Source organism: Pterocles gutturalis, unplaced genomic scaffold (assembly GCF_000699245.1).
Source record: "Pterocles gutturalis isolate BGI_N339 unplaced genomic scaffold, ASM69924v1 scaffold25272, whole genome shotgun sequence".
NCBI classification, from domain to species: domain Eukaryota; kingdom Metazoa; phylum Chordata; class Aves; order Pterocliformes; family Pteroclidae; genus Pterocles; species Pterocles gutturalis.
Window position 1 is genome coordinate 2,021 of NW_010113520.1, and position 14,942 is coordinate 16,962.

The 14,942-nt window shown below is 52.0% G+C and overlaps 1 protein-coding gene across 1 annotated transcript; it reads right to left on the reverse strand.

Annotated features, from left to right (window-relative positions):
• Positions 1-2,427: 2,427 nt before the first annotated feature.
• SCARB1 (scavenger receptor class B, member 1) lies at positions 2,428-14,613 on the reverse strand (the record flags this gene model as incomplete). The annotated part of the gene is made up of 11 exons (XM_010074540.1): positions 2,428-2,553; positions 4,672-4,818; positions 5,284-5,335; positions 6,195-6,268; positions 7,830-7,948; positions 8,547-8,713; positions 10,646-10,758; positions 11,585-11,680; positions 11,992-12,195; positions 12,637-12,778; positions 14,456-14,613. Coding segments are annotated over 11 exons (1,398 nt in total), but the record flags the coding sequence as incomplete, so codon positions are not given.
• Positions 14,614-14,942: the final 329 nt, after the last annotated feature.

Consider the following 14,942-nt stretch of genomic DNA (forward strand, 5'->3'; position numbering starts at 1 on the left):
ACGCGCTCAGCGGTGGCACCAGCGGTACTGTGTCCCCACTTGGGACGTGCGTGCCCCAAAACTCTTGGGACTTTAACATGGCCAAGAACCCTCTTCTGAAGACTGCTTAAATTGAAGATTTTTGCATCTCCTCCTCCGACAAAAAGAAGTTATTTCCATTCCTGCCCACTGACACTCGTAACACCACCCGAACACCCTGTCTGAAGAGCTGTGTCACCAGGTAGAGGAGTTAGAGGACAAGTCAGCAGGCTGCACGGCTTCAGAGAAGATGAAAGGGAGATGGACAGGATCTTATCAAGGACACAACGGCTTGAAGACCCCCAGACCCCAGCATGCAGGGATGAAGTTAGGGAAGCCAGAGCCCAGCTGGAATTGAATCTGGCCAGGGATGTCAGAGACAACAAGAAGGGCTTCTATAAGAAGACAGGTGACAAAAGGGAACCCAGAAACCCAGTGAAAGTCTGGAACAAGGAAGTTGTACCCTGGGTGGAAAAGGATGAGGTCAGACAATACCTAAGCTAAGTAGATGTACATAAACCCAGGGACCCTGACAGGATGCACCCACGAGTGCTGCGGAGCTGGCTGATGTCATTGCCACGCCACCCCTCATCATCCCTGAACAACCACGGCAACTGGGAGAGGTGCCCTAAGACTGCAGGAGAGCACGTGTCACACCTGTCTTGAAGTTCAAGGAGTGCCCAGGGAACTACAGGCTGGCCAGCCTCCCCTCAGTCCCTGGGAAGGTGACTGAGTGGCGAATCCTAGGAACCGCTTCCAGGCACATGAAGGACAAGAAAGCCATCAGGATTCATCAGCATGGCTTCACCAGGGGGAAATCATGCTTGACCAACCTGGTGAACTTCTATGATGGATTTAATGGCTTGATAGATGAGGGGAGAGCAGTGGACATTGTCTACCTGGACCCCAGTAAGGCTTCTTCCTCATAGAGAAGCTATGAGGTATGGGCTGGATTAGCAGACAGCGAGGTGGACTGAAAACTGGCTGAACAGCCAGGACCCAAGGGTCATGAGAAGTGGCATGACATGTAGCTGGAGGCCAGTAACTAGCCATGTACACCAGGGGTCAATCCTGGGTCCAGTCCTGTTTAACATCATTATTAATGACCTGTGAGTTTGCTGATGACACAAAACTGGGATGAGCGCCTGATACACCAGCAGGTCATGCTGCCCTCCCAAGGGACCTCAACGGTCTGAAGAAATGGGCTGGCAAGAACCTCACGAGGTCTTGCACCTGGGGAAGAACAACCCCACACGTACATGCTAAGGAACACCCCACCCTCAGCAGCTTGTCAGAAAAGGACTGGAGGGTCGTGGTGGACACCGAGCTGAACACGAGTGAGCAGTGTGCCTGGGTAGCATACTGGGCTGCACTGTGAGTGTTTCCAGCAGGTTGAGGGAGGTGAGCCTTCCCCTCTCCTCATCACTGATGAGGCCACACCTCATCCAGGTCCATCCCAGGAGAAGAGAGATGGACCTACTGGAAGGAGTCCAGCAAAGGGCCACTGAAATGATCAAGGGACTGGAGCATCTCTCACATGACCGAGAGCCTGGAGAAGAGAAGGCTCAGCAGGAACCTTATTAATGTATATAAATACCTAATGGGCTGTGAACAAGAATGTGAAGGGAGGGTGTAAATACAGGGCCAGGCTCTTCGCAGTGGTGTCCAGGGATGGGACAAGAGCCAGTGGGCACAAACTTAAACACAGGAGGTGCCATCGGAACATTAGGAAACACTTGTTCTTTTTACTGTGAAAACTGTAAAAACTGTAACATGTTGCCCAAGGGGGTTGGGGCATCTCCATCCTTGCCCATGTGGACACGGTCCTGGGCAACCAGCTCTAGGTGACCCTGCTTGAGCAGGGGGGATGGACAAGATGACCTCCAGAGGTCCCTTCCAACCTCAACGATTCAGTGATTTTTTTGTGAGCCTGTAATACAAACCCAGATATTTTATACATCACAAATTCCCTTTCCATCAAGGCTCCCTGCATGCAGGAGGGGAGTGACACCCACCAGGTGACAACCTCTGATCCCCCCATGAGTTTTTACCCATTCAAAAAAACTTACCTCTGGATCCCAAACACTGGGAGGGGGGGAAACAAGCAAGAAAAGTGTTTCCTCACACCAACCCTACTTTTCACCCTGATCCCTGCTGATATTATCAGGGCTGCAGGTCAGGTCCACCAGGAGAAACAATCAGAGCATGGGCTCGCAGCCTGGTTAAGTGTGAGTATTAAGACATCTAATTGCCCTGAATAAAGCCACGAGACAATATCATCACATCAGAGCTTGCCAAGAGGGCATGTCTGGTAGATGTGGACAGTAAAGTTCCCGTTTGATTGGTTTTAAGCAAAGTTTAATCAAATCAGGATGAGAGAAAAGCGTGTTACCTTGACTGGGTACCCACCTACAGTCTGGCTTCCCGCAACACCATCCCCTTAACCGGAGGCAGCTTTTTGGCAGAAGTGGCCTGGTTGGCCTTATTACTGTCTGAGTTCTTTTTATTGCTACTCCAAAATAAAGAGCATTTTTCCTAGAAGACAATGAGGCTGGTTTATGGTGCACTTGGACACGAATTCCAGGAGGGTTCCAATTTGAGGAGGAGATTTTTTTTAAATCACTGTTTAACTAGAATCTAGTTATTAATGAAGATTTTAAAATTTAGGTTAAACTAAGCCCTAATTAAGATTCTGGTCAGTGTCGAGCCAGTTTTAAAATGGTCTGTTTGCCTTTTAAATGAATCCACACACAGGCTTTGGGCCACGTTAGCAGAGGAGCGTTACGCTGCGGCGTCTGGGCATGTTTCACGCCTGTACAGATCTACGGATTGTTAGAAGCGCAGGTCCAACAGATGCATTTCAAACTGGCTCCACTACAAACTAGACTAAGATTTCAGCGTTTCACAGTACCTCGTCTGGACTGGGTTTAGAGCACGCTGCTCCCTCCAGAAGCCAGAGGCACACAAAATACTCTGGGAGGAAGCTGGGCTCAGGGAGACCTTCACATGGGCACACACATGAAGGTGCAGCCGATGTCCCCACTCAGTGTCCCCTCTGGCTTCCAGAGGGAGGGCTGTGCGTGATTAAGCAATCATCGCTTAGATCAGCAACGCTTCGATCAGATGAGGAACACACCTTGGCTGCCAGTTGCTGTCTTCCAGTTTACAAGCTCCTATCTAGTCATCAGGCAGAGATCTTCATGTGTTGTTGCACAGCTTCCTTGGAGATTTATAAGGTCATTGAGGCTTTTTAATCACTTTCCTGTTAGTTGGGCACTTCCTGCAGTGATTTTTAGTTCTAGCACTTCATGACACCTTTGGCTGAGCACCCAAATACAGCTCAAAGAGCTGCCCAGCAAACTCTGACATTTTTCAGATACGCTGGTGCTACGCAGCGCAGTGAAGTCTGTTTGCCAGCGTTTGCTGATGCAGAGGTTCTGCACCCTCGGAGCCTGACCGCCTGGGGAGCACAGGAAGGGTTTACCGCCGACCCCTCAGCCCTCACATCGCTCCCAGCCTGCAGGGAAGTGAGTGGAGGAACAAGGGGATTGGGGATCATGTGTTTAAGTTAATTAAGCAGTTGTAGGCTTGGTTAAAATCCAATTATGTAACACTGGGAGAACCCTGGTGCTATTTAAAGGGGGTTTGCATTAGCGTTTCAGTAAGGGCAGTTACGGGAGGCTGAGTAAGAGCAGCCCCTGGCACGTGCTTCCCCCCTTACCACTCTCACCATTGCCTTTTCATCCCCACAAGCAGCCTCTTCCCTTCTGCAGCTTTAGAGCCAGCTCAAGCCATCTGACTGTAGTTCAAACCTCGATAAGCTTGCTTTGATACAGGTTAGGGTAGGGAGCTAGAGCTCTGCTTCAAGAGCTAAGGCTTTTAGGGAGCTTAGTGTTATCAGGTGGATGTTTGGGAGCTGGAGCCAGTGTTTTAACTGGTTTATATTCTGTCTGTACAGCCCAGACCAGAGTCGTGTGCCAGGCAGGCACCCTCACTGTCCTGCCCAGTGGGGGCCAGCTCCCCACAGGCTTCAAAGGTCTTGGCTTCTCAGTAAGCCCAGATGCACGAAAGCCTGCAGGCTTTAACTTTCAGAGCTATTTGAGTAGTTCGCAGGGAAACAAGTGAATTTCAGTTAAAAAAAAAAAAAAGTGGGGCTGGGCTGAGAAGCAGCCACAGTGTCTGTGCCCCTCCTGCAAGAACACAGGTGACTGCATTTCATGGGTGAAGAAGCTGTGCTCAAGTAGCTACATCCTCTCGAGAAGGCTCTGCTCAGGTTAGAAAACTGTTGGGACCCTGCAGAGATTTGTGCAACGGCACACAGCCCCTGCTTTCCACGGAGGCTGGCTTGGCTGGCTCGGCTGGCTTGTTCATTAGCTGGATGAGCTGAGAAATGCCTCCTCCTACAGGAACCCGCTTCTATCTGTTGTGCACAGAGATGGCCAGAAATGCTTTATGTTATCTCTTCGCAGACCAGTTGCCGGCTGGCTGAGGAAGCCCTGCTGCTGTGTGCTGGCACCTGGCACCATCCGGACACGGTTCGTGGCCTCAGCCAATGTTTCCTCAGGAGTGTTAGATTGTCAGCCCAATCTACATCATCTGATTAGGTCTGATTTGACTAACGGCATTTCCCATCAAACATCTGCAAGTTCTTACCTGACTCGTTGCCATGAGTACAGCTGCTGAGATAATGAACGGGACACTCAGCCCGAGGAAGATGTACTGCAGGTATTCCAGCACGGACGGGATCATCACCAGGTTGGTGTGAAACTGCTTCAGGACTGAGCCTTCAATGTATCCACTCTGCTCAAAAAAAAGAAAGCAAAGCTGTCAGTGGCATTTCCCTCCCAGCCAGGGCTGAGACAGAGCAGCTGCACAACCCCTCTCCCAGCACAGATTGGGGAATGGATGAAAGATTCACTCAGCTAGAAGCTTTTACTGAAGAGATGGAATCAGCCGGTCCCGCAGACAGCTGGGGACTGCGCTCCCACGTTAGCACAGGGATGCTGGCAGCTCTGCTCCAGGCCCTACAGAACCCCACAGCCAGGACAGAGCCAGAGGTTTACCGAGTATAGTGCAGGGTTTGTTCAGCTCAGAGGGATTAACGACACTGCCAAGTATTGCAAAGCCTTCTGTTGGTGCTTAATTAGTCCGGCTGGCTTAACGCTTTACCCAAAGCAGAGCTTCCCCAGCCCCGGGTGATGGGGAAGCAGTTTCCCCCTCCCGCAGGAGATGCTCTGCAGAGTCAGGTCAGGGAAGGCAGCTCACCTCAGCAAACCACAGCAGCGGCAGGACCACTGGTGTAATCTTCCCTGTTTGCCTAGGGGGAAAAAAAACAAATAGGCACTTGGATTTCTGGTTGATCAGGCCACAAGCAGGGTCACAGTTCTTCCTAAAAGGACGGGTCTCACAGACTGACAGCAGTCAGAAACCAGTGTAAGGAAGCAGTAATTCCAGCTGCTTCCATGAGCTGCTCCCAGGTCCAGCTTGGGCTTTTCATGCAAGAGGAGAGCTCATGCTTCCCTTTGTGCTTAACTCTGACACCAGCAGACAGTGCCAGCCCAAATCTGGGCTCCAGGTACACGAACTCAGTGAACTGTAATGCTAAAGCTTCACGCAGCTCCAGGATGTCTCAGTCCCTTGCGCTACAGGGTGCTGCAGCCCGGTTCAGAGCATCGGGGCTGTCTGCTGGTGGATGCACCAGAGCCAAACAGCAAGTGCACGCTCCCACCCTTGTGGGTGTTTAACATCTGGCACCACACAGCTTTGTTACAGAGCCCTTCTGTTTGCTTTCATAGAGCTGAAAGCCTTGGACACAGGCTTCAGCGGTCAGCCCTGCAGGCAGAGCGTGCTTTGCCTCTCCACGTTGGGTGTAACACCCCCTGAGCAGCAGCACAGGGCGGGCGATGGGCTCCTGTGCCTCCGCAGGACGAGTGGCCACTCCATCAGCTGCAGGAACACTGCAGGAGCCCAGCAGACAGGCAGCCACATGCTGCACTGCTAAAGGATGGCAGCTCCAGGTCACTGGAATAGCTGACATGTCACCACATGAGCCAGCTGGCTTCTAGAACTGGGACAACTGGTAATGGTAAAGCTACTTCACGTTTGGGGAGAGTAAATCTTGCAGTGACCCCAGCGTGAGGACAGGAGATGGCCGTTTCTACAAGGTGACTACTTACATTATACCAGAGACCTGCTTGATGTACAGATTCAGCTGGAGCTTGATGGAGCAATTCATGGGGATGCCCGTCATCTGCAGAGGAAGAGACCAACCAGCTCATCAGTACAGACAGTGTCTGGGGAGCTTTGCCCAAGAGCAGCCCCGCACTTTCCAGCACAGCTGCTCTGGGTGCCACCTTCCAGAGCGATGGACTGGATCATCCTGACATCCACCGCAGCCACCACACACCAGACCAGGAGCATGGCTGGAGTTTCCAGCAATGCACAAGCATCAGTCAACCAGGCACCGGTCCCCAGGCTCTGGGGCTGACTGCTCACAGAGAGACAGCACTGTCCCAACGGCAGTTTGCAGTCTGTCCCCTTCACTCGAATGCTCACCAGCCAGCGAGATGGCTGCACGCAGCAGCATTCAGACGGGAGCACATCCCGTGGGGCAGTCTGGAGGCACGAAGCTAACCTGGACAGATGTGGGGGCACATCCAGTGGGCAGACAGCACGAACCAGGGAGGTGTTGTGCGACTTGGGCTTGTGGGACCCAACCTAGACAAGCTCAAATCACCCAGTAACATATGCAACCTGTGACTCCCTAGGCAGGGTGGTTTAATAGCAACTTCAGTATTTTTTGAAGCTTGATGAGCCTCTTCTGTCATTCATCCTACCAGCAGCAAGATGGAAATGCATCATCAATGCGAAAGATTCACATGCACAGCAAAGGACAGAACATTCCTCATAACCAGGAACCAACAGCTGCTGTCCAGCAATGCCCTAAGACCATGAAAACACCACACTTCAAAGCTGGGCTTGTTGACACGCACTAAGGCATTGGTTTCTCATGACACTGCAGTTCTGCAACACATTTTTAAGGGCAGAGAGTTTTTGTTAGATTGCCCCTGTTTGCAGTCAGCAGGCTGCAGCTAGATAAGGATATAGGGAATGGTCCTGTTATCAGGAGATGTTTGATACTGTAATAAACTTAATTAGATTTCCGTAACTGCGATAAGAAAAGCAGAGAGAACCCAATGCTTAGATAAGAAGCACATCTCGCCTTACCTCCAGAGTCCCCTCCCCACCAGCAGCTGGGACAAGGATGGCTCAGGACACCCCAGCTCATCACCACGGTGGTGACTGCACCCTTAGCTAAAGATACGCTGAAAACATAACGCTGCGACAGTCCAGTGCAGAAACAGCCAGAGAGACAAGTTGAGAGAGTAGAAGCAGCCAGCCCAAAAATTGTGGCGATGCTTCAGCTGCAGCGCAGTCAGGCTTCGCCAGCCATGGCAGGACGTCTTTGCAGATTTGGGGAGTAACTGGGCTGCTGCTAGATACACCTCCTGGTGTCATGGACCCAAGTCTGGGAAGAACTCAGCTGTGCTTATCGAAACAATTATGCTTATAATTAGTTCTGCAATTCTCTAGAAGCCAGGCTAATTATTTAATTACTTTATGGCTTTGACATTTTTTATCTGCACATGTCCTTGCCAGTCTTTGCACTCTGGAACCTCCTCAAATCAGTGTCATGAGAGCAAAGTGAGGCCACCGCGCAGCCGGTGGCAGGGTCCCCCACCCAGCCCAGGCAGGACCCCCGGGGTGAGAAGAGACCCCTCCACGGGGTGATACCCCCCGGGCAGACTCACCGGGTGGATGTCGAGGAAGAGCGCGTGCTGCTCCTTGCTGGGGTGGAGGCCCTCGACGGCGTTCACCAGGGACGGATCACCGTTGTAGAAGTGAGGATGGGAAATGAACATCGGTGCATCTGGATGAGAACATACTTATTATGCATTTTATACTTTTCTCCTCCCAAGCTCCTTCCCTTCCCTCCCTGCAGCTTGTTCCATTGCTGTGGGAGGGTCAAGACCCCGTGTTTGAGCCCCCCTCTCCTGCACGCAATGCCACAGTAACTCACCGTACCCAGACACGGGTTAGGACACTAACTCTGAATTCTCCCTCCTGCGTGACCTGCACTCCGTGTCCAAAGTTAACACGTAATGAGGAAGTTATGTGCCCTGCCTCTTCCCACCCCTGCTCCCCTGCCTGCCACCTCCCCAGCCCAGGGGACACAACACTCCCACCGCATGCCTGGGCATTCCCAAAATACCAGGCTTTCGTAGGGCTGCAGACCATGGAGGCTTTGGGCATAGGGATTTCTTCCCCCTTTCCCTCCTTGCTGAGATGCCTGCAGGCGTGCAAACAAGAATGCCGTGCACACAGACCCCGGCGGGACCTCGCAGCACTCTGGCAGACAGCAGAGCCCATTTCCCAGCCAGCCAAGCTCCTGTCACATCCCTACAGATGTCCTGTCACATCCCTACATACTGGTCCGGCAGGGAGAGCCCAAGGAGGAAAGGACTTACTCAGCCTACAGGTGCTGACGTTCTGGATGCCGGACTGCCTGCAGGGGCAGAAGCCTTCGTTGGGTGGATAGTCTGTGCCATTGGCAAAGAGCGTTTTTGGTGCCACGAAGCGATAGGTGGGCACACCCTTGAACTTCCCGGACTGCTCGTACACCAGTGTCATGGATCTGGAAGGGTTTCAGTGGAGAAGGATCAGGATTAGCCAACAGGTTCTCACCTCACAAGCAGGCTCTTATCTTTGCTGGATAAGATGCGGTTGCAATGTAACTTAGACTTTGAGATCAAGATAAATGGTTGGAGCAGTGCTTTGGATGGGGAATGAGCATTTAAGCCATTTGCTTTCATGTTTTAAGCACAAATAAAGGGCTGGTCAGGACTAGGTACAGAGAGAAAACTCGGGCTTATAAATCTGTTTGCAGCACCCAGATGAGATTTGTTTAAAGGCACGCAGTAATCCCCAGGGCTGCTCTCCAAGAGATAATCCCCTCTTTGTGCAAGCCTTGGCTCCGAGGTGGCAGGGCTCTGTTACCGAGGGTGGACACCAGCTAAACCTCTTTTGCAGCACAACTCCAGCATACAGGCTGCCAGGACAGTGGAATATTTTACCTTATGAACAACATTATGCAGCAAGATTATTTTTTTTTATATACACAAAAGGCTAGGGATGTTATTCTGCATTATTGCTACCAGCTGGCCAGGACAGATGCAAGTTTACAGGAGGGAAGTTTGCTTCCTTCACGTGTGGTCCTTCGAGTGAGGCTTGCAGGGATGCAGACAGCCTGGGCGAGCCAAGGGGGATGCTTATTCACACAGCTGCCTTCTGAGACCAGCACCAGGGATGGGGGATTCAGGGCATGTTCAGCAGCTACCTGCATGCTTCTCAGCTGCACTCACCTTCCAGCTAGAAGGCAGAGGCTGCTGCAGCACACCAGCCAGACAAAGCCTTTCCTGCCTTGCAGGGACATCCATGTAGGGACATCAGCATCAGCTGCACTTTCTGTGCAAACAGCACAGGAGATGAGCCATCCCATGCCATTCCCTGCCCTGCAGCAAGGCAGACATGCCCTTAGTCTATCAGCTGAGGTTTGTCACTGCTTTCTAGCCAGCTGGGCTAGCAGAGAGGCTGAGATAGAGATCAGGGGAGAAGAAACAGCACTGCCTGGTGAAGAGGCACAGCCACTTCCCCCACAGCACTGTCACACCAGAACCGCCTGCGCTACGAGAAACCAAGCTTGGTTTCCTCCACTTCACATTATGCCTTCTCTGGAAACATGCTCTGTTCCCAGCACATTTCTGTAGTTTTACAGAAACAGGTATGTATGTTTAAACTTTGATTACTGGTAAACTTCCCTGTAAGTCCTTGGCTTCTTTTGGTGTTTGCTGATGGCCCTTGTGTAGAGGCATTACTGCACTAATACTGGGCTCAGCTGACTCTGCTTGTTCAGCTGGAGAGGTCATTGTTCTCTATCCAACAGAGCACTTGCTTGTTTTGCAGCACTATCTACAAAGCCTGAATTAACATTATCTTCCAAGCTGGGGACAGGGTTTTGTGCCACCCCTGCCCTCCTTCCAGCCCCAGGCAGGCTCTGCAGGGTACTTTAACCCCTGTGGGATCAGCTAAGGGCAGGGTGTCTTACACAGGACAAACAGGTCCAGCAGTGCATGAACTAGGCAAAAAAAAAAAAAAAAAGCCACAGCCTGGAAATGGTGGCAGAAGCTCTCCCTGCCAACATCCCTTCTGCAAGCGTTTAGTCAGCTGAAATAGTTCCACAAATGGTTATAGTTGCATTTCCTTATGACAACTCTTACTTCTTCCTCTCGCCTCCCACATCTTATCTCGCCTGGTTATTTTCCACAGATTCAATATCAGCACATCAGATTTCTCCAGCGATCTGGAAGGTATTTACGAACACCACAAGACGCTGCTAATTAGACAATGACACTGTTCGCAAAGCTCAGATACTGCGACACTGAACCACAGCTGAACTTCAGCTGCAGAAACCAGCCCTGAGCCTCTGTGTCACAGCACAGGGACTCTGCGGGCACAGGATGTGCGCTGCATCTCCTGCCACCCACCCAGGGACAAGCTGTGGCCTCACCTGCAGGCGTCAGGGCTGTAGAACTCCAGCGATGTCGGGGACATGAATGGTGGCCACATCTCCCCCGCGGTCCCGTTGATCATGTTGCACTCGGTGCTCCGCCAGTAGTTCACCTGGGAGATGGAGAGAGAGAGAAGAGCTCAGGACGACAAGCTCGCTGGAGAGTTGGCTCCCACCCCTGCACGGGACAGCCACCACCCTGCTCTGCTGCCATGGAGCTTGAGATAGAGTCACAGAATGGTTTGGGTTGGGAGGGACCTTAAAGCTCATCTCGTTCCCCCCCCTGCCATGGGCAGGGACACCTCCCACTAGCCCAGCCTGGCCTTGAACCCCTCCAGGGATGGGGCATCCACAGCTTCTCTGGGCGACCTGGGCCACTGCCTCACCCCCCGCACAGGGAAACATTTCTTCCTAATATCTCATCTCAGTCCACTCTCAGCTTAAAAAGATACCAACATTGAAGATCTTCCAAGATCTTTTCCATTCAAACATCTGTTCAATGAATGGAGGAACAGGACAAGATCCCCCATCCCAAGTGCTCCCACAGTGGCCGATCTGTAGATTCGGTTCATTTGAGTTAGGAGTGGAATTCCACAAGGAAAAATAAGCACCCCTTTAGCAAGGACATTTAAATAACACCTTAAACACAGGCCACAAGAGCCAGGGACTTCAACTCCTAGAAGCAACCAGCTCCATCAGCATTTCAATGGAGTCCAAGCGACACTCATGACAAGCCTCCTGCCGACACTCATGACAAGCCTCCTGCCGTACAGCTGCCTTCTGGCAATTTGATAGAACAGAAGTTGCAGCGGTAAAGTCCCGCAGAAACCTGCCTTCAAACCTCTGACCCAGAGATACCACAGCACTGGGAGCTTTCAGGTTATCTTGCTCTAGATCAGGCACCACCCCTGTGTGAGAGGTTCCCGGCCCAACACTCACCTTCTTTAGTCCGTTCCATGTATCCACGACGTGAACTCTGCTGATGTTCTTCATGCCCGTGTTCACGGTGAACAGCCCCGAATGGGAGTTGTTGAACTGCAGAGAGAAGAAACTCACTTTTAATCCATTATACGCAGCAGGGCTGCAAAATGTCAAGGACTCTGCATGCTTCTTCAGCTCTAGGAGTGCTTCCCACTGGAAGCTGCTGAACTTTTACTTATTTCAGTTGCCAGCGACAGCTTCCAACACATGGATTTCTGCTTGAGGAGAGAACTAAGGCAGCCTTCACAGCCACCACCAGCCACACACGGCTGCTCCAAACAGCCTGCGAGGAGGATAGCCCAGACGCTCGGTCCCAAGACCAATATTGCTGTCATTTTAGTGTTCCCAAGCAACAGTTTACTCACCTCTACAAATATGCCAAACTTCCCCTTGAAAGGGATCAGGCCAGGAACAATCGTATTTATTGTGTCTATAAGAGGGTCTTCATACCCCCACATGATCTCCCCCACCGTCCGGTTCATGAACGCCTCCTGCTTCAGGCCAGCCAGGGCTCCGCTCAGTAAAAGCTTCACAAAGTTTGGCAGGTTTTCCATCATTACAGATGCTGCCTGGGAAAGAAAACAAACCTCTGAGATGAGAGCTCCATCTTCACCAAGGAGGAAGCAAGGCATCTTTGGTGCTCAGCGAGGTCCTCCTGCTGCACCCCCCTACAGCCCTGGAGAAACCCTTTGGATAGAGGTTCACCATTCACCCTTCACCCTCAGCTTGGGAAGAAAGCAGCTGAGGGCTCCCTGGCTTCATTTCCCCCGAGGACACTCGGAGGAGGTTGCGTTGCCAGCCCATCTGCACACTCTGCTTTTGGAAGGGCAACAGCCCAACACAGCAACCAACACCCAGAAGGCAGAACATTGTGTTTTATAAGTTTAACCATCTCACGGCTCAATTAGCCTTAAGCCCTCCAAGAAAGCAAGCTGAGTCAGCACTGGGCATCACCACCCTCCCCGCAAGCTCCCAAGTTGGTGGTATTCATCCAAGGAGCAAGTTCTTACCATCATCATGATGTTTGGCACAACAACGTAGTCACTTTCGCTGCCGTTGGACAAGTCCGGCTGAAAGTAGAGTCTTCGGTACTCCAGGAAGGAGACGGTGTCATTGTCATGGAATGTGATATTTGTTTTATACCTGTACTCCCTGCAAAGAGACGGGAGAGAGCATTGGATCCTTCTCCTGTGAAGTGACCATGCAATGTGTGTGGAGCAGGGATGGCCTGCCCAGGGCTGGGCTTGCTTCTGAAGAGCAGAGGAAGGAGATCCAACCCCAGCAAGAAGCCAGGTGACAGCAGAGCAGGCAGCGTCGAGACCTGGGTTAGGGTCTAGCAGGAGGAGATGGTAGCCAGGGAGTGAGGCACCCCTGGCAGACAGGATTCTGCAGCAACTTGCAGACATCAAGTGTTTCTTCCAAGCCAAAACCATAAATGCCCTCTGTCACTTCACCTACAGCTGATGAAAAGCCCAGCCCCATCAGAGAGACACCCAGATAAGCAGACCGACACCAACCCACACACCAAAACAACCTGCAGAACAGGAGAGGACCAAACAAGATGGCACAAGCCCAATCCATGAACCCACACGGATTGCCCCATAGCTCCCTGATGGCTCCCAGGTCCAGGGCAGCACCACAGATCTCCCGCTCCTCGGGGCTCTGGGCCATGCCATCTCCAGCACACCGCCAGCACCACGCCGCTCCACGCCATGGGGACAGCCCATCTCATAGGGGTTGCAATGCTCCACAGCAGCACAAGGTTGTCCCCAAGCCTGTTCCAGCTCCTGAGAAAGCTGAAGCTCAACCCCACCAGCAAAAACAAAGTCCTTTATTGTGGAGCCTGTGTTTTATGGCTCACATCAGGGAAGGGCACTAATCTTGCTCAGCGGGAACACAAGGACACTAATAAGCTTTGCCCCTTTGTTTATTCTTATTTATGGTAAGTGAAGCGTTTTCCCCAAGCCAAGCGACTGACGGGATCACAACATACAGAATCCACACGGCGTTAATCTCGCCAGCCTAGGGGAAATGAGGGCACATATATACTGCCAGGTACCCCCAGCGCCACTCAACCAGCTTTAGATTAAACCAATAATCTTCCCACATGAGCCTGCTTAGCCTGCTGACCTAACTCCGCCTACATGTGTAGGCACTGATGTGTTGGATATCGCTATCTGCGGGCAAGTTCACACGCTCAACTCAACATCAACCATCACTTCACATTTCAGGTCCAGAGAAGCACCTGGGGCTTCACCCACCATCCTCATCCACGGCAAACAGACCCAGCCCTGCTGCAGGTGGGACTGAGCGGGTCTGAGTGCTCCATACTGGTTCTCATGACCAAAGCATTCATGTTAGGGAGATTCTGGGCCTCATGTTAGACAAGAGGTCTCATGCCAATCCATAAAGCTTGATGTTGAACTGACTCCAGCTCTGGAGCTGGACTCTTCAATGCAGAATGAAGATGAAACAAGCCCACATTGAAGATAAGGGCTGCCCATCACCATACCAACACCCCTCACTGCCTTCATTTGGACCATATCAGTCCAAGTCTGGCTGCCCAACACATCCCAACATGGGACTGAGCTCCACAAGTCCATGAAGCACAGACCAGCCCCACCACCCCGGCGGCCAGCAGTCCAACTGGTGGCTGTAAGCAAGATCAGAGCAATTAGAACACATTCGGGTCGCCTCAAAATCCCACGCCACTGGACTCACGCCAAGTGTGCTAATGCCACATCCTCCTGCCGGAGGAGTCAGCCAGAAGCCAGGCAGGCAGCGCGGTGGCCAGGCTGACACCTAGCTGGCCCACAAGCGGTACCTGACCTGTACACGTAGGGTCCCCGCTCGTTCAGCACCGGCTTCGCTCCCCGCAGGACCGCCTCGGGGTTCAGCACCTCGAAGAAGTGCGCCGACAGGTAGAAAGGAACGGGAACGTCTTTCCACATGGTGAAGGCAATGCTCCTGGGGTCAATCCTGACATTCTGCAAGGGGGGAAAAAAGAAAAAAAAAAGAAAAAAAAAAAAGAGTAAGGAGACAACTCTTGGGCTTGGTGGCTGCAGCTGAGCACATCCACCCTCGGCTCTGCATCAAGCCCAGCTGAAGGCAGCAGCTCTGGCAGGGGCTCTCCAGAGGATCCAGGCATGCTGTGCAGACTGAAACCGAGCCAGATCTAAATTGGGAACTCTTATGTATACAGAAGGACCAGGTTCATGCCATAGGACGTCTGTAGGCTTATTTATTCAGGCTCAACTTTCCAGATCCTACCCGCAGGATTTCGGTGCTGTTTTGATTTGCTGGAGGCTCACTTTGT